We start from the raw sequence: 23,640 nt of genomic DNA on the forward strand, positions 1-23,640 counted from the left end.
TCCAACCTGCTAATAGAATTTAATATATGGCCCTTAAATTTAAACTTTCATCTGGCAATTTATATATATAATATTAAATCGAGTTGTATAGATATATTATTTTCTTGTAAACGAAGTATGCGCTGAGAGATTATTTTGATTAATATCGGCGTTTCAAGCTTTCCTCAGAGATTTTTTTTTTTAAAATTAGTCTCTCTAAATTTGTGTTTATCGGTCATTTGAGAGAACAGAGGCAGATATATAATTTTTTGCAAGATCGAGCTCATGATGTGAACGCGATCATGTAAAAGCGCAATGAACTAGATACGTGAAATTTAGCCCATAATTCTTATATTGAAATTATATATATGTAAACACATGCATATTTTAAAATAGTTTCGTGGCCGAAGGGAGAAGATACTTTTGTAATTTCAAAACTTCGCTTTTATTCCATCCCGGGAGGCATAATCTATGTACAAGCAAGAAATGACAAGGTACGTCAATCTACATCACGACACAAGAGCGAAAAGAGAAAAGAGCGACAGATATATTTTTCCCGATGATTATATAACATGAGATTCTGATAGGGATTTATTTACACGTGGCGATTTAGGTCAGGGGAAAATAGGTATCTTTTAAAAGAATTTGTTTAGATCGACAGATTTTTATCCCTTCACTCGGAGCGTGAGAACTGCTGATTTAAGCAATTTCACAGAGCTTTTCGTGTAGCATTAATTAAATAAAAAAAGATGGAATTGGATCAGGAAATAAGAGTCTTTTTTAGAATGAAATTAATATAGTCTAAATGAAGGTAAGAATGAGGAAATTAATTAGGATTTAAATTAAATTTTAAAGTATCATTGCATATATATATATAAGGTTCTGAATCAAAATATTTCCGATTTGTATATGTATAAAGTATTTAATGTAGTAATAAAATGATATTATTTTATTAAATAAATATATGTAAGACATATGTATAAAACAGGATATATTTATGAAAAATAAAAGTATTATTTTTAATAAATATACACTTCTTAATAATATATATATATTTAAGGGCCATATTTATATACAAACTTTTTTAGCAAACGGTTGCAATTCCTTTTAAATAAAAATACTTAGTACATTTTTTAAACCATCTGATCTCGAAAAAGAGGCGGATTGACTGCCTTGAAAAAGAAAACTATTAAAGTGACAAATTGAAATGTTAGCCAAGAACAGGACGGCGTAGAATAAAATTGAAAAAGAGCATGGTCCATACGGAATTGTCGCGCTAGCGAAGAAGATATATTATATTTTAATTAATATATTATTTATCTGCTTGATGCTACTCTAGCTAAAAGAAAAACTGTATATATTTTTTAGTTATTCAGCGTTTATTTAAATGTGCTTCGTGAGTTTGTCTTATAAACATAGTTATTTATGTGCAAGTTATCGTAATAATAATTGAAATGATTTTATATAAATCAAAGAGGAAATGGTTTAAAGCGATACAAATTATAGAGAAAATTGTTCTTGAAGTCAAATATCGCAACTGAATAGATAATTTTTGGAACTTTAAAGAGATCTAAAAATCATTTTCTTTAGATAATTATTTTCTTAATTATTACTGGAAAGCGTCAAATTTTCGAGAGAATAATAAATATTTGCAAGATCGTCTGCGAAGAAAATGATTCTTGAGCGTTTAAAATATTTTTATTCTCACCAAATAGAACTTTTCATTGGTCAAAACTATAAATATATTTTAAGACGAAGAATTAGAAGCGATATCTTTCTGTAAAATATATGAAAAGTTTCAACGGAAAACATTTTTTTAAAATCTAAAATCGCATTTTCAAATAAGAATCTAAATTAAAATACAGAATTTTAATTAATTAATATACATATGACTGTGATTTGCATAGTTTCTAAACTGTAATTAATTTTTTTCAAAACTGTGTTTTGAAGAAGTTTTTTTTTTAAAAAAACATACTAAAATTACATTCATATATTTGGGTTTAAGTACAAAATGGTAATTTTTTCGCACTTTACATTTTATCGAAATTATAATCCTGTAAATAAATATATTTTTCGAAGAAATAGCGATTCTGATGCGATCAAACTCAAGAACGAAGTAAATGACATGCGCAGTTCTATTTATCATGTGATGTCACGTGAGCACCATGTTAATCGTTTTAAAAGTTACTAGAAACCCTCAGTAAGAACGATGCAAAAATAAAAGAATTGCGTCAGAACTGTTTAATATCGTTTGGTGTTTTTCTAATGGAAAAATAACTTCAGTCATATTTGACTCTTTTTAAAAATTGCTTTCATCGAACGGTTGCTGTTATGAGGAAATTTTTATCTAATTTAAGAATTTTCTCCATTCAAGTAGACTAGATGGCGCTACTTGAATCGCAGTTTTATTTTTTGTTTGCTGCAGATGTTGGCGGATATTAAATGGTAACAAGTCCGTGTACATGTAAAGGCAATTAATCACCTCTTTTAATTGTTTTAAGTAATTACTATTCAGATATATTACCATGGAGAATGTTGTAAATTTACTTTAAACCCTTCACTGTTGCAATGTAACAAATCTTAATTGAAACTAATGATGTACATTCAGATGCAAGAATACTTTCGTTCAGGTTTTTTTTTAATCAGTTGATGACCTATTCAGTCGTGTCAGAAGACTCATTGTTTGATATTCTTGGAAAAAGTTAATTGTTAATCTGACATTTATTTTTATTTATCCTAAGTTCATCATTTAAATTGCTTTTTATTTTTCTTCCTATAAAGAATTATATATTAATAGCAATTGAAATACGTGTGACGTAAAAAATTTTTTGATTTTTTTTTTTTTTTTTTTTTTTTTTTTTTTTTAAGATTCCGACAATATATATTTTTTCTTTTTAAATACTTTTATTTAACTTGATTTGTTTCACATTTGCAAAAACGGGAGTTTTCTATCGGTTTTTTCACTAGATCGATTTTTTGCATATGAACGAAAAGAAACATGAAAAAATTAATTCATTAATTTAATTTGCTGTTAGAGAATGCTATTAAGCAACGCATGGTGCAATGCATAACAATCTTTCATTTGTCCCTTTCATTTCGTCTTGGCCTCAAAATATTTTAAACATCTTGAAATTTACGAATATGTTTGAGTTCTTGTTAAAATTTGTAATTAATAACAGTTAATTGTTAAAACGTAAAATTGAGTACATACCTTCTCCATCTGGTTCTTTGTGTTTTGTAGTTCTCATGTCAGATAATTTTCCTGAAAACGGATTTCATTCCAAAATTTAATAAAATTCTTCAAATTTAGTTTAAAGACCACATACCAAATTTCATCTTTGTAGCTCAAAGTTTTTTTTAGTTATCTTGTTCATAGACAGTTATAATTCTAATAAAGTGATTAGAATTAGAAGGAGTCGGGAAGATCTAAAACGTGAAAAATCGTCAAAATCTCAAATTCGAATTCTTTGACAATTATTTATAATCGTTTCTCTTTAATTTCTTATAGAAAGTAAAAATAACACCAACAATATATATATATATATATATATATATATATATACCTTTAAATTAAGATAGATAATTGGTTCCATAATTACATGTTTAGCCGCAATAGATTATAATCTGTATGTTCATAATTTGTTATCCATTAAACATAGTAAACACATTTCATGGAGATTTCAGCAACTAATTGCAAGGTTAATCCGATTAGAATAATCTAGTTAGTAAGCCATCGAACATGGTATCATACTTTGCCTGTAACTTCGATGGAGAAATAGCTGCAGCTGTATCAGGAGTTTATTAAGATTCGCGTCGCTCAAAACTGATTGCAACATTACAGATGACATAAAAGAGGATCACTTTGAACTAGTGAGTAAATTGATTTTTATTTTGATTTCTTTCGTATGCGAAGTTTACAAAGTACTGTAAACTCCAAAGAATTTGACGTATCTGAATGTTTCAGACTTTCCAGAATACGATAAATACATTTTTGTGGAATTACTTCTGTATGTCTGTGAATTTGATAACTCAAAAGCGCTTTGAGCTAAAAGGATGAAATTTGGTATGTAGTCTTTACACCAAATTTGTAGTTTGACATCAATTTTTGAGCGAAATTCATTTATCGAAAATATCTTTGTTTTCCGAATATAAGTTGTTGTTGTTTCTTATGGCACTTACCATGGACAAGCCCGCTGTTACGAAGACAGCGATTTTTTAAGCCGATGGGGGAGTGTCTCTTATTTTTATAGTAGCGCCAACTAGGGCCAAGAGTACGACTTTGCTACTCATACATCACTCATTCGCTTGCACAACCCCTTTTTACAGGAGGGCACATTCACACATCTCACAGATTGAACAACGGAAGAACAACCATGCCCAGAACGGGACTCGAACACAGGACGCCCAGATCGGGGAAGACGCGGTACCCCTATGCCAGGACGCCGGTCCGAATATAAGTTAACGCAATAACTGCAAAACAGAGAGCTAGACAGACAAAATTGATACATAGCTTTAACATCCATAATGGACCTATCAAATTTGACACCAAATCCGTCAAGGGGTTGACCGTCTGTCGATATATGCTTTCACAAGCTGGGTATATGATAACTTCAAAACCTGTTGTCTTAAATCTATGTAAGTTAGTGTGTGATTCTGTGATAACAATTGTAGCTCTACGTCCAAATTTAGCCAACTGGTCGGGAAAAATGAATCCAAAAAATACACATTCGATTTTTTGATACTTGTGCATTAATGAACTGTATGTCGCCGATTAATGGTAAGAAAATCACCAAAGATCGAACCCTAAAAGGTTCTTTCGTGTCTATGCCTTAAATCTATGAAAGTTAGTGTGTGATTCTGTGATAACAATTGTAGCTCTACGTCCAAATTTAGCCAACTGATCGGGAAAAAGGAATCCAACAAATACACATTCGATTTTTCTGATGCTTGTGCATTAATGAACTGTATGTCGCCGATTAATGGTAAGAAAATCACCAAAGATCGAACCCTAAAAGGTTCTTTCGTGTCTATGCCTTAAATCTATGAAAGTTAGTGTGTGATTCTGTGATAACAATTGTAGCTCTACGTCCAAATTTAGCCAACTGATCGGGAAAAAGGAATCCAAAAAATACACATTCGATTTTTCTGATGCTTATGCATTAATGAACTACATTTCGCCGATTAATGGTAAGAAAATCACAAAAGATAGAACCCTAAAAGGTTCTTTCGTGTCTATGCCTTAAATCTATGAAAGTTAGTGTGTGATTCTGTGATAACAATTATAGCTCTACGTCCAAATTTAGCCAACTGATCGGGAAAAAGGAATCCAAAAAATACACATTCGATTTTTCTGATGCTTGTGCATTAATGAACTGTATGTCGCCGATTAATGGTAAGAAAATCACCAAAGATCGAACCCTAAAAGGTTCTTTCGTGTCTATGCCTTAAATCTATGAAAGTTAGTGTGTGATTCTGTGATAACAATTATAGCTCTACGTCCAAATTTAGCCAACTGATCGGGAAAAAGGAATCCAAAAAATACACATTCGATTTTTCTGATGCTTGTGCATTAATGAACTGTATGTCGCCGATTAATGGTAAGAAAATCACCAAAGATCGAACCCTAAAAGGTTCTTTCGTGTCTATGCCTTAAATCTATGAAAGTTAGTGTGTGATTCTGTGATAACAATTTTAGCTCTACGTCCAAATTTAGCCAACTGATCGGGAAAAAGGAATCCGACAAATACACATTCGATTTTTCTGATGCTTGTGCATTAATGAACTGTATGTCGTCGATTAATGGTAAGAAAATCACAAAAGATAGAACCCTAAAAGGTTCTTTCGTGTCTATGCCTTAAATCTATGAAAGTTAGTGTGTGATTCTGTGATAACAATTATAGCTCTACGTCCAAATTTAGCCAACTGATCGGGAAAAAGGAATCCAAAAAATACACATTCGATTTTTCTGATGCTTGTGCATTAATGAACTGTATGTCGCCGATTAATGGTAAGAAAATCACAAAAGATAGAACCCTAAAAGGTTCTTTCGTGTCTATGCCTTAAATCTATGAAAGTTAGTGTGTGATTCTGTGATAACAATTATAGCTCTACGTCCAAATTTAGCCAACTGATCGGGAAAAAGGAATCCAAAAAATACACATTCGATTTTTTGATACTTGTGCATTAATGAACTGTATGTCGCCGATTAATGGTAAGAAAATCACAAAAGATAGAACCCTAAAAGGTTCTTTCGTGTCTATGCCTTAAATCTATGAAAGTTAGTGTGTGATTCTGTGATAACAATTATAGCTCTACGTCCAAATTTAGCCAACTGATCGGGAAAAAGGAATCCAAAAAATACACATTCGATTTTTCTGATGCTTGTGCATTAATGAACTGTATGTCGCCGATTAATGGTAAGAAAATCACCAAAGATCGAACCCTAAAAGGTTCTTTCGTGTCTATGCCTTAAATCTATGAAAGTTAATATGTGATTCTGTGATAACAATTATAGCTCTACGTCCAAATTTAGCCAACTGATCGGGAAAAAGGAATCCAACAAATACACATTCGATTTTTCTGATGCTTGTGCATTAATGAACTGTATGTCGTCGATTAATGGTAAGAAAATCACCAAAGATCGAACCCTAAAAGGTTCTTTCGTGTCTATGCCTTAAATCTATGAAAGTTAGTGTGTGATTCTGTGATAACAATTATAGCTCTACGTCCAAATTTAGCTAACTGATCGGGAAAAAGGAATCCGACAAATACACATTCAATTTTTCTGATGCTTATGCATTAATGAACTACATTTCGCCGATTAATGGTAAAAAAAAATCACCAAAGTTCGAACCCAAAAGGCTCTTTTGTAATTATTGTTCTTCAATGGCATGCAGTTAATACACAAGTATAAAGATTAAAGTATGCGAGAATGTTTTTGGGAGACTATACACGACGATTTCCCCTTTGTTATGCCGAAGATGGTGATGTTTATACACAATTTATGTGCAAATAATAGGCAAACTGTGTGAAGAATGGAAGCGTTGTGGTGGATTCAAGGATTATATTTTCATGTGTCTGTGATTTCACTTATAATTATGCACCACCTTTATCCAAATCGGCTCCTTTCTATATATTCCTTAATTACCTGAGCATTGTTGGATCGGTGGAGAATCGCCATTGGCTTATATTTAATTAATAGCAACGTTCATGGCATTAAAGTTACTCACATATAAATTCTACCGATGTTCTGTTTTATTTTGGGTATTATGGTAGTGAAACTAATTAATATTTCATTAATCATACAGTACGCATCTGAAATGTAATCAATCATATTTTCCACGTTAATCTATATTAAATATTCATCTCCAATAATTAGGTTTAGCAGACTGTAAAAATTCCTCAATGCTTCCTACATTTTATCCTACTGAAAGCATGCAGCCAGATTACAACTATTTTTTATGATCTTCACATGTTTCAAGAATATATATAACAGTTAGACTATGGCTAGTTTATATATAGAACAGCTTCACTCTTTAAAGATATTTTATATTGAAGACTTAGGCATTAATAATAGAGCCGCCTACGTGCGTTAGAATTTACAGCAATGTGCAGTCACTAATTAGAGTATTGAATATGGTTGATTTCAAATCTTAACAAATAATTAAATTATTTCACTTTTACGGTTTTTTATCCATATCATTTATAGGATATAATTTTGAAATAATAGGATGTTGTTTTCTAATCAGTATTTTGTTTTTATAAGGAAACGATTTTTTAACCACTTTCGTTTAACGCCGAGCTGCGCAGTGACCATCTCTGCTAGTCATGAGCTTTTAATAACCAATTTCGCAGTGACGAGCTCTACTCGTCTTGAATCCTTGGCGATTAACTGCGCACTGACGAACTCTACTCGCTGTAAGCTTTTAATGACCATTTGCGCGATGAGGAGCTATATTCGTCATCAGTCCTTGATGATTAACTGCGCAGTGACAAAGCTGTGCCAGTCATGAGCTTTTAATAACCAAGTACGCAGTGACAAGCGCCACTGGTCTTGAGTTTTTAATGATCAACTGCTCAGTGACAAGCTTTATTCGTCACGAGCAATTAAAGATCTACTACGTAGTGATGAATTCTACTCATCATAGGTTTTTGATGATCAATAATAAGAAAGCAGTAATAAGTTGTATATGTCATGAGCTTTTAATGTCCAACTGCGCAGTGATAAGCACCACTGGTCTTGAGTTTTTAATGATGCGCTCAGTGACAAGCTTTATTCATCACGATCGTTTAAAGATCTACTACGTAGTGATGAATTCTACTCATTATATGTTTTTAATGATCAATAATAAGCAAGCAGTAAAAAGTTGTATACGTCATGAGCTTTTAATGCCCAACTGCGCAGTGACAAGCTCCACACGTCAAGAGCTTTTAATATCCCACTGCCTCAGTGATAAGCGCCACTCGTCATGAGATGTTATGGTCAATGCCAGTGCTGAGCTACCGTCATCATGAGCTTTTAATGATCAACTACGTAGTGACGAATTCTACTCGTCATGGGTTTTAAATGATCAATTGCGCAGTGATAAGTCATATACGTCATGAGCTTTTAATGCCCAACTGCGCAGTAACAAGCTCCACTCGTCGTAAGGTTTTAAAGGCCAACTATGCAGTTACAAACAAAACGTCATAGCTGTAATGATCAAGCAGTACTCATCAAGAGCATGGTCGTTTATTGATCAAATTGTAATCGTCAAGAGCATGATCGCTTAATGATGAAACAAAAACCTCTCGTCAAAAGCATGATCATTTAATGATCAAGCAGCAGTCGTCAAGAGCCTGATCGTTTGATTATCAAGCAGCAACCGTCAAGAGCCTGATCGATTGATGATCAAGCAGCAGTCGTGAAGAGCCTGATCGTTTGACTATCAAGCAGCAGTCGTGAAGAGCCTGATCGTTTGATGATCAAGCAGCAGTCTTCAAGAGCCTGATCGTTTAATGATCAAGCAGCAGTCGTCAAGAGCATGATCGTTTAATGATCAAACAGTACTTGTCAAGAGCATGATCGCTTAATGATCAAGTAATAATCGTCAAGAGCATGATCGCTTAATGATCAAGTAATAATCGTCAAGAGCATGATCGCTTAATGATCAAGTAATAATCGTCAAGACCATGCGCGTTTTATGATCAAGAAGTATAAGAGCAAATATCTTGCAATTAAAAGTATGCGTGGCATATTTAAATGTACACAAAATTTGTACATTATAAAATACCCAAAACAAATGTGTTGCTTTCTTTATAACATTTTCTATTATGCTGTGACTAACTGTATTAATTTGTGCTTCATTGCAAAACTTTCAGAATTAAATTGAATTGTATAGATATATGTATAAAATATTATACACTGTAAACTTTTGAACCATTCATATCGGAACGATTCTTTTTGTGTTTTGAATCCGTTCTGGTATTCACATCTTTATCTCACTAGAGATTCTCTCATACAGAGGCGTTCTGTTATGTGCCTTTTCTTACCTCCAAACAACCTCCCGCATCGGGTACTTGGTCCCTGAAGCATTGCTGCAGTAATTCGAATGGACAAAATCAATAGTACTTCCTCCCCTTCCCCTCCCACAACCCTCCCTCCCCCCTCAGCACGAGAGAAAGATTCATTGCGAGAATGTATTTCATCTCAGTTACACGTTATTCCATCCCCCCTCCCCCCGTTCTTTCCCTCCTTTCATTCCGTGCGATCAATAAAAAACTCTAAGAGAATGTATAAAGAGTGTGTATATATATCTATATATATATAGATAGATAGATATATTTCTTTTTTTTTTAATTTTTTTTATTCCATCCATCCTCTTTTCGGGAAGTTATATATAGGTTTTCCCCTCTCCGTTTTTCTAAAAGTTGAACGCGGCAAGAAGGGGTGTAGAAGGAGTGAGAATTTTAAGGATGAGTAGAAATCCCCCTATTCTTAGTCTTTTCGTACCTGAACCTTGCTACGACTGAGTTATTTACTGTCTTTGGCATTCTAGAACTATAATGCCTAGCGGCTTTGTATGAAACTATTATATTAACACTCATTTTTTTCTATGGAATTTCATTAATTTGAAATTGAAGGAATCACTAAAATTATCGATTTATCTAAAAATTTGGATTTAAAAGATTTAAGTTCCAAAAACCATTACGGCTCGACAAACTAGCAGTTTTTAGTGTAAAAGAGGGCACTAATTAGTGTAAAGACTTTTTTAAATAATGCATAACGGAAAAACAAACTAACTTTAATAATGTTACATTTCTGCCTCTATATTAAAAAATTCTTCCTTATTCTATTTCTATCTGCATATTAAAAAAATTCTTCATTATTCTATTTCTATCTGTATATTAAAAAAAATTCTTCATTATTCTATTTCTATCTGTATATTAAAAAAAAATTCTTCATTATTCTATTTCTATCTGTATATTAAAAAAAAAAATCTTCATTATTCTATTTCTATCTGTATATTAAAAAAAATTTCTTCATTATTAATTTAATAATACATAATTAATAAACAAGTAGTATTTTTGAAAATACTGCATTTCTATCTCTATGTTAAATTTTTTTTTCATTATTCTATTTCTATCTGTATATTAAAAAATGTTTCATTATTAATTTAATAATAAATATTTAATAAACAAATAGTAATTTTAATAATATTACATTTCTATTTGTAAAAAATTCTTCATTATTTTATTTCCATCTGTACATTAAAAAAATTCCTCGTTATTAATTTAATAATACATAATTAAAGAATAAACAGTAGTTTTATTAATAGTACATTTCTATCTCTATATTAAAAATTCTACTTTCTTGTAAATAAAAATTTTATTCAAGTACATTTTATTTATAAATTATTACAATGGAGGTTGGCTAATTTGAAGCTGAAGGGACAACAATAAAATGATTTACCCGAAATTTTTTTTTAAATATTTACTTTTAATATTAAATATTAGTTTAATAAATAAGACATACTAATAAATAAACGGCAAGTAATTTTATTGAACGAATTAAAATAATTATCATATAGAAAATTTTAATAATTTAAAAAATGAGGGCTTCAATACATAAATAATTTCAATAAGCAAACAGCATACAAAATTTTGAATATATACAACAATTATGCAACAAAACTTTAAATCAAATAGAACAATTCACATGAAACGTGTTCAAAATTTTTTCAAAAAAAGATTTCGGAATTTTTTTATTGCATTTTTGATTGATTATAGTTATAAAGTTTATTTATAAATTTTTTTATAATAATAAAGTTTTATATAAGTTTATAAAGTTTTGGAATGAATTAAGGACCTTATAAAATCTATTTATTAATAATGGCTGAAGATAGAAGATACAGCGTGGATCTGAAGAGTTGGCGTCTAACTGCCAACCTGCGATTGGGCTTGCGTATTTGCCAAGAGACTTAGAAGTATAAAATGAAGCGCAATAGGTAGAATTAGTAGGGTTATAATTAATACAATTTGGCTGAACTTGGCGCGTTTTGTTCCTTCTTCCATTAAAGATATATCTTCAGTTGCATGTTACAAAAGAGAGAAATGTTAGCCAAATCTAGCAAACCTTTTTTCATTTCTTCTGTTATTTAAATATACTCATTTGATAGTACGGCACTTCCGCCAACTTCTTACGTCACTTACGTCGACTAATGAATGTCAGAATATGTTCAAGAATTTAACTGTCAAAAACATTTTATAACAAAAATATTTTTTAATCGTTTTTAAATTTGAATTCGAATTAACCAAAATAAAAAAACGGTAATATTATATTTCTCTATCATTAAAAATGCAGCAAATTTAAAAAAGATTTGTTTGAAAATGCGAAACTTGCTATTTATTATTGAAGAATGAATTCTGGATTTCAAAATGAAAATTCACTATAATTGTTGGATTAATTAATGATAGAAATTTAATTAATTAAAACGATTTGTAAAATAAGGATTATGATTTATTCAACTAAAGAAGAGTAAAAAAAAAAGATTCAATTTTTAGTTAAAACCGCCTTGAATAAAATAAGAAAGTTTGCTAATGTCATAATTGTTTCGAACAGACAGAGAAGTTCAAAATTGCTGAACTTGTTTGTATTGTCTACTGTGACATCTTCTAACTATGACAAAAATCAAAAATATTCGAAATTACTATGATCAGGAAGACAAATCAACAAAAAATTAGTTATTCCAAACAATTTTAAGTTATTATAAAAATAATTAATAGAAATCCATACAAAAAATGCATTTACTTTTTAAAAAAATCGTTTTCTGTCTGCAAATTCTTTTTACATCTCAACTCTTGTCTGACAATGATTCACTGAGTGTGAAAGAAAAAAATGCTGATTATAGTGTTTGAGAAAATTATTTTAACATCCGACTATTCTCAAACTTTAGAAGCATAAAATTAAGGTTAAAACACGAAACAAATAAGAACAAAATGCGCTTTTATAAAAAACAAATAAATAATAAAGATGGTTTTAACTCTCTATCACGGTTGATCTTTGGAACTATTATGTCAAAATGACATAAACATGTTTTCTCCGTTTTACCAACGTCATTTTCATGAAGTTACATTTAAAAAAAGATTTAACAGTAAAAAAAAAAAAAAATAGCGGGAAAAATTAGTGAGAGCATTGGAAATGAATGTTTCTCGCAGCAATCACCCTTTTACCTAACCACCTGTGACCTGCCACCATTTTGTAAAGATAATGCTCCTCCGTACCATATTAAAGAGAGTATGAGCACAACAATAGGGAGGAAACTGCTCACCGATCTATGACGGGAATGCATTATCCTACTCGAATATCAGCCAGTCTGGTCATGGGCGCCATCTTTAACCACATGAAAAGTTAGAAACTTTAATTTCAACGAAAACATTTTTTTTTAATGTATTGATTTCTTAGAATTAACTCCAGGCGAGGGTAAAATTTAGCGATCATGAGGACTCTGAATACGGGTATGGAAGTATAAACACGCTGCAAAAATATTATGAAAATATAAATGAATGATGTAAATATTTTTTAAATAAATATTTTTTTAAAATAAAATGTAAGATAAATTAGAAGAATAGTCCCTATGATAAATATTATATAGACAATTAATTGCCATGATTTAAATGGAAAATGTCCTATGACATTCTTAATTTTAAATCTACTGCACAACTTGTAATTCTTGCTCTTAAGAATACGAACAATTCTTTTACTGATTATATTTGATAAACGATTCTTTTACTAAAAACTTTTTTGCTTTCTATTTTATTCGATAATATAATTCTAGTTCATGAGCAGCTTGCAATTGTTGCTCAGAAGAATATTAACAATTCTTTCGCTGATTAAAATTGATGACCGATTATTTTACTAACAAATTACTATTTTTTTTGTTTCTATTTTAATTAGATAATATATTTCTTATCTTTCTTTCTTTCGATAATGTATTAATTATCGCAACTTGCAATTGTTGCGCGTAACAGTACAAACAATTATTTTACTGATTAAATTTAAGAAACGATTCTTTTACTGAAAATTTATTTTTTATCTTCTATTTTTATTCGATATTATAATTATAGTTCGCGTATTTATTGCGCAACTTGCAACTGTTGCTCGTAACAGTACGACCAATTCTTTTACTGATTAAATTTAATGAACGATTCTTTTAATGAAAAATTATTTTTTGATTTACATTTTTATTCGATAATATAATTCTAGTTCGCATATTAATTGCGCAACTTGCAATTGTTGCGTGTAATAGTACGAACAATTTTTTAATGACTAAATTTGATGAGCAATTCTTTTACTGAAAAATTATTTTCTGCCTTCTGTTTTTATTCAGTAATATAATTCTAGCTCGCGTATTAATTGAGAACTTGCAACTATTGCTCGTAACAGAGCGAATAATTCTTTCACTGACTAAATTTGATGAACGATTCTCTTACTGATAAATTATTTTTTGCTTTTATTTTTATTCGATAATATAATTCTAGTTCGTGTATTAGAACTCGTTTTTTTTATTAACGATTAAGTTTTATGTTATTTATTAATCTGCATGCATTAAAATTATTCGTTTTTATCGACATTATTAAATCATGTCTAATCTTTATTGATGTTTATTAAATTTAAAATATGTTTATTTCAGTTATTACATATATTTCGAGTTAAGAAAAATACCAATGTGTTAGTAGGCATTGTTAAAATTTAAATAAGTGATTACATTACAGAGACATTTTTTTTTCTTTTCTTTCTTTCGCGATATTTATTTTTAACAATTCAGAACTGACAAATTGAAACTTATAAAAAAAAAGATATTTTTGTACGAATATTGCCTATTTCTTCCCATTATAGCATCCAAACACCAAACGATATCGAATTTTCCCCATTCAAAAAGGTTATGTAAAATATAAACAGTGTGTGAGCTGTCAAAGACAGATACACCTGCAAATGATACGAATAAAGGTTACGATGACATGCGCAGTTGTATTTGTCACATGATTGCTTTATCACATGAGTTAATCTCATGATAACGAATGACTTCGGTAATATAAAACACATCCGGGCCGGAGCAATGCTTTTTACACTCATATCATGAGATTAAATGTTGAAACATCGTCATTTTTTTTTTTTTTCATCTATCTTTTAAGATCGACATCTGATGCATTTTTACTCTCTTGGTCAACTTTACAGCCTTCTTTTCTCCAAGTCCATTTTTAATTTACGGATTTTTTTAAAAATGCTTCTTAATGTATTCATTAATTCATGTAGATATTATTAATCTATTACCTTACAACAAAAGCTATTTTTGAGAAAAATCGCTTCGTTTTAAAATTTTAAAATTTAATTACTTACTTTAAAAATTTTATTCTTTTTGACTGTATTAGTGTTAATCACGAATAGAAGAAACAAAGTTCAATGTATATTTTTAACTACCTGATAAATATTTTACGGTCGAATGACAGTAAGATAGTTGACAGTTAATGACAGTAAATGAGAAATAATAAATAACAGTAAGGGAGAATTTGATGTGTAGTAAATTAATGGAGCTTCTGCATTCAAAGAGATATTGATATTGTCGGAAGACAGTGACATCAAAAAAATTGGAAGTGTTATACTTTTCTATTAAAATCCTAAGAAATTATGCATAGTGATTACATTAAAAAATTTAAATGTAAAGGGAAAATAATTTTAATTTTTATGGAGTGCTTCGATTGCTATAGTTCTTGTTAAAAAAAAATGTTTCCTAGAAAATTCATTTCGATTTTTTAAAGTTTATTGTTTTCTAAATCTCAAATGGAAATAAATCAGTTTTTATAACCATATCGAGGATACAGACTATGCGCTAATTGTGAATTCTAATTAAAATGAAATCTGATGTTAATTTATTCTAAATTAAATTGATTTTTTGATGAATATTTCTAATTTAAATTATTTTTATATGATATCAATAATTAAATCATTTAATGGAAAAATATTTTTTATCAAAAGAAAACCTTTGTTTATTTGAAATGTATAAATTGAAAAATAGCTTTTTTAATTTAAATTTTATTTGTAGTGTATTCACAAATAGTAAAAATAAAGTTAAACTAAAGTAATTATGTCTAGGTATAAAAAATGAATATGGTTAATGATATTATATTTATATTATAATAATTCCTGATATAAATGAATGAATTTTGCATTATATATCTGTATTATATTATTATATATTTTGTGTAATATTTTATATTAACACTTTTTGTTTTTTTATGATTATGAAATATTCTGAAAGTCAATTCTGATTTAAAATCTTTAATTATTTAGTTTTTCTAAAGCTGATTTAGGAAAATATAATTTTTTACAGATTGAATTGGAAAGCAATTTTAATTAATGCATATAATCAAATATTTTATTCACAACACATGCGAAGAAAATTTGTAATAAAGGGCTGTCGGTTAAAACATTGTAATTCATATTCTAGCCATTTTTATAAGTGAGCAGATTAAAAAATTGCTGTATTTCTCTAATGTACACTGATTTATTTCTTCTTTTTTTTTTTTCAGAAAACTTATTAAACTAATTTTATTGGACAACAAAGTCAATTTTTTTTATCTATAAGTTTTATTTTTTGTAAAGTATTTAACTTAAATCTCTTATCTTATAGTGCAATTAGCAGGTACGTTGTTAATTCCTTGACTTTGTGACCAAACATGGAGTCGAGGGAACTCGACATTTTCACTTATTCTAACGGGATTTAGTTTTCCTTCTTTCTCCATTTCATTTTTTCGTCATTTATTACTTATTTTCTCCCATATTTTCAAAAAAGTTATGCATGCCGGAGGAAAAAAATTTTTCTTTGCCTTCGGCCATGTTTTTTAGATGTCAATGACACGCGCTTACTTTCGAATATTACAGCACCAAAAACGAAACTGATCACGCTACAATTCAATGCACATTCTGAGTTGTTTGTCTATGAGAGCTAAGCAAATCAATCAAAAGTGGAATAATTCTACTTGTAATATTTTTATATACAAATGTGCTAAATAAAAATATTTAAAATGCAATAAATCATATTCAAATATGGCAAAAAAAAAAAAAAAACACTAATATTAAACTGATATAAAAATAGTCTGCATTTAAATTCTAAACATTTAAGAAAATAATGTTTTTTTATTGTACTCGTTCTTTATGAAATGTATAATTTCTTCGAAAATAATACATGCAAAAGAAAAAAAACGTTACAATTCAATGCACATTCTGAGTATTCTGTCTATGGGAGCCAAACAAATCGATCAAAAGTGGAATTATTCCTTTGGTAATATTTATATTTACTAGTATAATGAAGATTTAAAAATATTTAAAATGCAATAAATCATATTCAAATGTGGCAAAAAAATAAACTGCAATATTAAAATGATATAAAAATCGTCTGCGTTTAGTAAAAACATGTAGGAAAATAATAAGTTTTCAATTTTATTCGTTCTTTATGAAATGCATAATTGTTTAGAAAATAATAAGTGCAAAAGAAATTTTATATCGCGTATATACTGCATAATATTTCAAAAATATGTTCTGGCAAAGTACAAAGTTTGAACTGAATCTTTGGAGATTTAAATGGTTTTAATATAGAAATGTCTAATTCATTGTAATTTATTATTAATATAATAACAAAATTTCTTATTTTATATATTTTAAGAGAAACATTATTAAGAAATGAAAATAATATAATCAAATCCTAATTAGAGTTTTAAGTTTGAAAATAATTGGTTTATTCGCTTGTGCAATTCAAATCAGCTATAAATTCTAGTGAATATTTCAAAACTAAAATTCAAATTCGCATTTGAACAATTTTATTCTTTAACATAAACATTTAAAGCATGAATATTGTCATTTCATGAAAGACAAATGCTCTTGAATTGCTTGCTGTAGATTCACGTTAATAAGTATAAATTAATATTAGTATATAATGTATGAAAATTTCCTCTCGTTCTGCAAATAAATCAGTAACTGTAACCACTTTGAAAAGATATTATTATAGGAGAGATAGATATATTGAAATTTCCGTTTACAAACTAGAAATTAATAAGCTTAATGACGACTTGTTTCCATTTAATTTAATCTGAAGTAGTTGAAACATTTGCATCAGTGAAATCCGTTGTGAGTACAATGATATATTGAATCTCAAATCACATACCGAATTATTTTCGAATAACTACACTGGAATTAATTCGCTCTTACAATTCGAATTCGCTCCTCTCTTCTACTTGCAATATAATTGTTCTTGCTTTGCTAAACATATTATAAAAATGTTACAGTTGACGTATTGCGTTATTATTTGTGATTCTTTTTTCAATGACAGCAATAAAAAAAGAGTTAGCTTCATTCTTCTTAAAGCTCTTCTTTTTCTATAAAAGAAAAGCTATTGTGTATTTCACTGATTTCAGTGCTTTATGTATTTTTTCCAACTTCGAAATAATTAGTCAATTATTTGATTATATTATAATTCCATGATTGTTATAAAAACAATTAAAATTCAATAACCTAAAAATGTATTAGGTTTACAAAATCTTTTTAAATTTAGTAAAAAAGTATTAATTCTTAAATATTTAATTAATGAATAAATATTTAATATAAGTAATACTTAAATATTTAATAAAGATATAATATGAATATTTATCGCTTTATGAATGAATTTATAATCAGTGATAACTTATTTTAATAGCACTTATAAAGCCAAAGGCAATTGCATTGATATAATTTGTGTTTCTACAGATCTCAAATTTGTAGGTAAAATTACGCGAAATTTAACAATTCTCTTTAAAATATAAATTTGTATGGCATGTGGCATTGAATAGGATTGTTTAAAATACTGTTGTTTTCAATTCTGCAAAAATTGATGTTTTAAGTCCTGCAAAAAGCTTAACGTTTTCTTCAAACACATTGGATTTACAGTTTACCTACTTGAAAAAATTAATTAAAATTTCAGTTTTCACATTTCTAGAATTTTAACAATTAAATATCAAAAATCGTAAAACCTCCAATCGAATTTTGATTAAAATTATGTTACTTAAAGTTCTTACTTCCCTTTGTCATTTCTGTGTGCAAAGTATCGTATCGAAGCATATCCAAATATTCTAATAATCGATATTATTTTTATTCGAATTCGATTTATTAAGAATTGTATTGACTGAATCACATTTTCCAACCAACAATTAATCCAAATAACTCTTTTTCGAATCTAGATATTCAGGTACAAACATTAATCAGCGATATTGCTTAAAAATTAATTAATTGGTTAATCTATGTTATTAAAATAATAATTGATTTTATGGATTGTTAACGGCGCTGCTAAATATCAATCCGATACATCTGATTGGATCACGACCGTTACTAAAGCAATTATCTTAGAATCATTAACGTACCGTTAAAAATAAAACTTAAAAAAATATCACCTCGAGACATTACAATATACCATGAAGCCGTTGCCAATTTGATTTAATGAAAAATGTAATCGCTCGTTGCGTAATTTTTTTTGCTTTTGAGCATCAATTATGTAAATCCCTGAAATTTAGAAAAAATATTCTTAAAGTATTAATTTAAGAAAAAAATCAATTATTTTATAATTAGATTTAATTGATTGTTTAGAAACTAATTAAAATTTTGTAGTTAAATATTTTTCTTTTTGAAGTGAGAAATGCACAAGATATTATTTGCTTGATTAATTATTATTTTTAAAATGTAATTACTATTGATATGCGTCTTTGTGTTGTATAGATTTAATAAATGTTTTGATTTTTGTAGTATAGAATTTAATATATATTTAATAAGTAATTAAAAAGTAGATAAATATTTAATAGTGTTTATTAAGTAATTCTGTAATATAGAGTTAATAAGGGCTTTAATTATTCTTGATATTATAAATATTTTCTGCTTTTTTCATATATAATAATGGAAATCGTCTGATGTTTTAGATAATTGATAATTTATTTTTTAATCAATTTAGAATTCTAAACAAGATGTAAATTTAGCATATAGTTTAATAATTGAATACCTACGAATTTTTAAATTAAAATTTAAATTAAAATTTTTTAATTAAGCAGTATGAATGGTAGCAATATGTAACTTTTCTTAATCCCAGAACCACTTAGAAAGTAGCAAGGTACATTAATAATTAATGTTCAAGACGTGCTAGATCATCCATCTCCATTTCAGCACTGAAATATAATGATACAGTGTTAGGAAACCCTTCTTCACATCATCTGCAGCACGAAAACTCTTTTAGAAAGCGGGAAAAATAGGTAATTAAAACAACAGAATAATTAATTGCCTGTCTACTTCATTCAGTAAAACAAAAGCCTGTTTTCGAATGAATCAGCATGGTAAAAATGTTCTAAGAAAAGAACACCAAACGATCGTCAATTCACATCCATCATACGATTCTCCAGAAGATTATTACTAAACGAAGTGAAGAGATAAAAGTTAAAAGAACAAAAAAAAACTAAAAAAGAATTCCGATTCTTTTCGTCCTCTTTTCCACTAGTGCCACCTAGCGGGACAAAACTCTATCAGAGCAACTGTCTGTTGCTTTTTCGCTTTCATTAGAGTACGGAGAGTTGGTCGGAAAAGAGGCGGACAGTGTGATGCGGAACTTTAATCACGGCATTGAACCACATGGTTGCTTGTTTTGCACTGAGAATTTAACTTTTTATTTCATTGCCGGCAATGGATTTGACGTTTAGATAATTTTTAGTTACTTTTTGTTTAATTGGAAAAGATATTCGTGAAAGGATTGCGTTTTGTTCTTGGTACTATTTTTGAGAAGAATTTTGCTCGACTGTTGAAAGAAGTTTTATTTCGTATCTTTGTTAAGAATTTGAAAGATGGGAGATTTGGAAATAATGTCGCCTATTGCTCAATCGATTCTGCAGTGGGATAAGGCATGCCATGATGAGGTAAGATGATTTTATTTCGTTCGAAGGCTTTAAAGTTAATCAAATTTTCATATTTTTCTACTGCGTGCATCATTATGGAAATTTTTTTTCGAAGTGCATATTTCCTTTTGTTCTTTTTTTTATTACGTTTTGCTTAATTTTTTGGAAATGTAATAAAGTTTTTTGTGAATAAATAAGCAAGTTTAAATTTCATAATTTTTAAAAACTTTTTTTTGCATTTTGGAAATTTTTTAACGCATGCTATCAATTTTTCTCTCTATTTTATTAATATGAATGATTAAAAGTTCACTCCTAACATACTTCTTGTAACTTCTAAATAATTTAAGAAATGGAAAAATGCTTTCATCAAAAATTAAATTAAACTCTCCTTTTAAGAACATTTTAAAGAGTTTTATTTTGTTAGATATAAACTTTCTTTTTTTTTATAGATAATTGTAAATAGCATTGTTTTCAATACAGAAAAAGTTACAGCCTTATTAAATTTAATTCACTAACTTGAAGGTTTTGCATTGTTATTTTGTGTTTATTTGAGGTCTTGCGAATAAAATTTTTCGTATCCTGCATTACAATTTAATTCATTATCATTTTTTCCCCTCTTGTTTCTTTTTAAACTTTTGGATATCGAATTTTTGAAATCTATTTCATTTTTTTATTGCCAAAGAAAAGAAAGAAATACAAAATATCATTACACAGCTTTAAAATCATACAAAGTTTTTCTCTCGATAAGCTAATAATTTGCTAATTTCATTTCAATACTTTTTTTAGAACAGTTGGATTAATTGCATTTTGTTGATTTGAATTACGTAGCAAAAAAATAGGCTTATGATAAATTATTTCTTAAAAACAATCAATGCTGGAATGATATTCAATTGCATTAATATAATTCGTGAAATGAACCTGTTTCAGAGTAGTAACTAATGAATTTTATTAGGTTTAAACCTGACTTAGATTCCTTTAATTTAAAGCAAAATAAACAGTAGTTTTAAAAATATCAATATGTCCATGTCTGTATTATTCTGTCTTAACATTTTTTTGCCTTTAATTCATGTTTATTTTGATGTACTTTTAGTCTGTTTATTTCTTTTAATTTCTAAATATAATAAAATTAAATAGCTAAGCTAAGCATAATGCACGTATGAGGCTTAAAGGACTTTTAAATAATATAAGGGACAGAAACACAATCATATGATTTTTCGATTCTTTAAATTCGCAAAATTATAGCCGCTCCTGAGATAAGAGAATTTATAATTTACTATACATTTAATAATGCGTTGTCAGCAACTTGCTATGCTTTTTCGTTATATAAAAATGTATTAACTTGATAATGTTTATAAACTGACAATCTGTAAACTGCAAAATATATAAGCAAAAATGCTTCAAAATGATTTGCAGGCAGGCCGTTTGTCCTAGAGCTACCACATTTAGCACGTAGTTATTTCTTGGGTAACAGGTGAGCACTGAAAGAAATTTTAAAATTTTAATTAAGTTTTTAATTGAAACAAAAAATGTTAAAAAATTTTTTCATTTATAATTTTGGAGCATGTAATATTGCTCATTAGACGTTATTTTAACACCACTTTAAAGTTAAAAAATAAACGGTATTTGTAACATTTTTTTTCCGCATAATGTTAATAAGTTTCTTTAATTTTAACAAATTAAAAAAAAAAACATTTATAAATATTTTTTTGGCAATACTTTTTATTTTTTTAGTTATTAATCTCGTATTTGTTGTGACGAAATTAAATACATTTTTCGTCTGCACGTTATTCCTGCCATATATAAAATAATAAATTTTAAGAATGATTTAGGTTAATGAAATTTAAAATATTATCGAGATAAGGTGCTTGAAATCTCTTATCTATTCTTTCTGTCTTGTTTTTATAATGATTAGTATATGCTGAAGCATTTGATCATATTTCCAAAATTAAATCTGCTCACTTCACTACTTAATTATTTCACTTCAAGAAAAAAATACAGTTGCTAATATTAAGTATGAAATTTTTGAATAATAATGAAATGATGGCAGTTGAAATGATAATATTTGGAAATGGAAGTGATGATCAAAAACAGCGACATTGATTACACATCTCTTGGACATCAGCCATGTCCACAGGAAAATTCTATCTTGATAAGTTGAATAATTCGTGCATGTAATAGAAATAGGAGATAATCAATATTGATTTCCATATCTATGTTTTAGTTCCGAATTTCTGATATGGAGACATGCCGCTCGAATTTGCGAGTTATATATTTATGACTTGAATGCATCACATGCAATCGCGTGACCGGTGCATATTTATTTCTAGATCTACATTGGATTGTCGTAATTTTTTTCTTCATTGTATCCCCCCCCGACAGTTTTTTGTGGATGGATTTTCTATTTTTTGACTGATTATTTTCGGACATTTGATGCAAGCAAATGAATGCAGTGAAGAGTTTAAGCATTTTGAGATCCGATCCATGCATACTATATGATCTTACTTTTAATAAATTGGAGAGTTTAGTTATTCATTTTAACAAATTTTTAATTTAACAGCATCTTATTGCCTTTTTATTATGGTAAATTTGCTCGCATATGCAATATATTGCCAATTTTTTTTTTTTTTTTGTTTATAATGAATTATGAATATGCTTATCCAAGTTTGTATACACTATATATTATTTAGGCAGATATTTGATGTTTAAAGTTACTGTAATAATTTAGTGAACGTAATGAAATAGATAGGAATCTAGGCAGTTATACTTGACAAAATGTTAAGATTATTCTAATGTTTAAAATTCATAGAATTTGTATTTTTTTATTAATCTATTTATTTGGCAGTTTGTTAATAACATTTTTTTAAAAGAATCGTCTGCGCCTTTTTCTGAATCTACCAACTCAAGGCAAAATACATTCGTAAAGTTTTTGTTAAATGTAATAGTGAATTTATTCATTTACTTATTAAATAATAATTAAATAATGGTAATAATTAATAGTATTAATTTTTTAATGACAATAATAGTAATAATTGTAAACTTATTCATTAATTTAATTAAATTTATTCATTTAACAGAAACTTTACGACATAGATGTAAAGTATGAGTGGCAATTTTTTATGGATTAAATATAATTAATTTTTTTTTAATATTTTTAGTCTGATTTTTTTATAATTTTTTATTAAAATGTTAAAGTAATAATGTTTGCATTATTATACAGTATTAATG

General features: G+C 28.3%; 1 protein-coding gene across 3 annotated transcripts in view; it reads left to right on the forward strand.

Moving 5' to 3' along the window:
- The window catches only part of LOC129965823 (TOX high mobility group box family member 3-like), a 269,775-nt gene that overhangs the window by 78,294 nt on the left and 167,841 nt on the right, over nucleotides 1-23,640 (forward strand). Inside the window, exon 1 of one of the 3 annotated variants that reach the window (XM_056080033.1) lies at nucleotides 20,097-20,436. The exons of 1 other annotated variant lie outside the window; for it this stretch is intronic. In XM_056080033.1, coding sequence (XP_055936008.1) covers nucleotides 20,365-20,436 — 72 coding nt within the window. In that variant the 5' untranslated portion in view covers nucleotides 20,097-20,364. Of the gene's footprint in view, nucleotides 1-20,096; nucleotides 20,437-23,640 lie in introns of those variants that run through there. One more of the 3 variants, XM_056080035.1, reaches the window with a different exon arrangement.

This window comes from Argiope bruennichi, chromosome 4, assembly GCF_947563725.1.
Source record: "Argiope bruennichi chromosome 4, qqArgBrue1.1, whole genome shotgun sequence".
In the NCBI taxonomy this organism is placed as follows: Eukaryota; Metazoa; Arthropoda; class Arachnida; order Araneae; family Araneidae; genus Argiope; species Argiope bruennichi.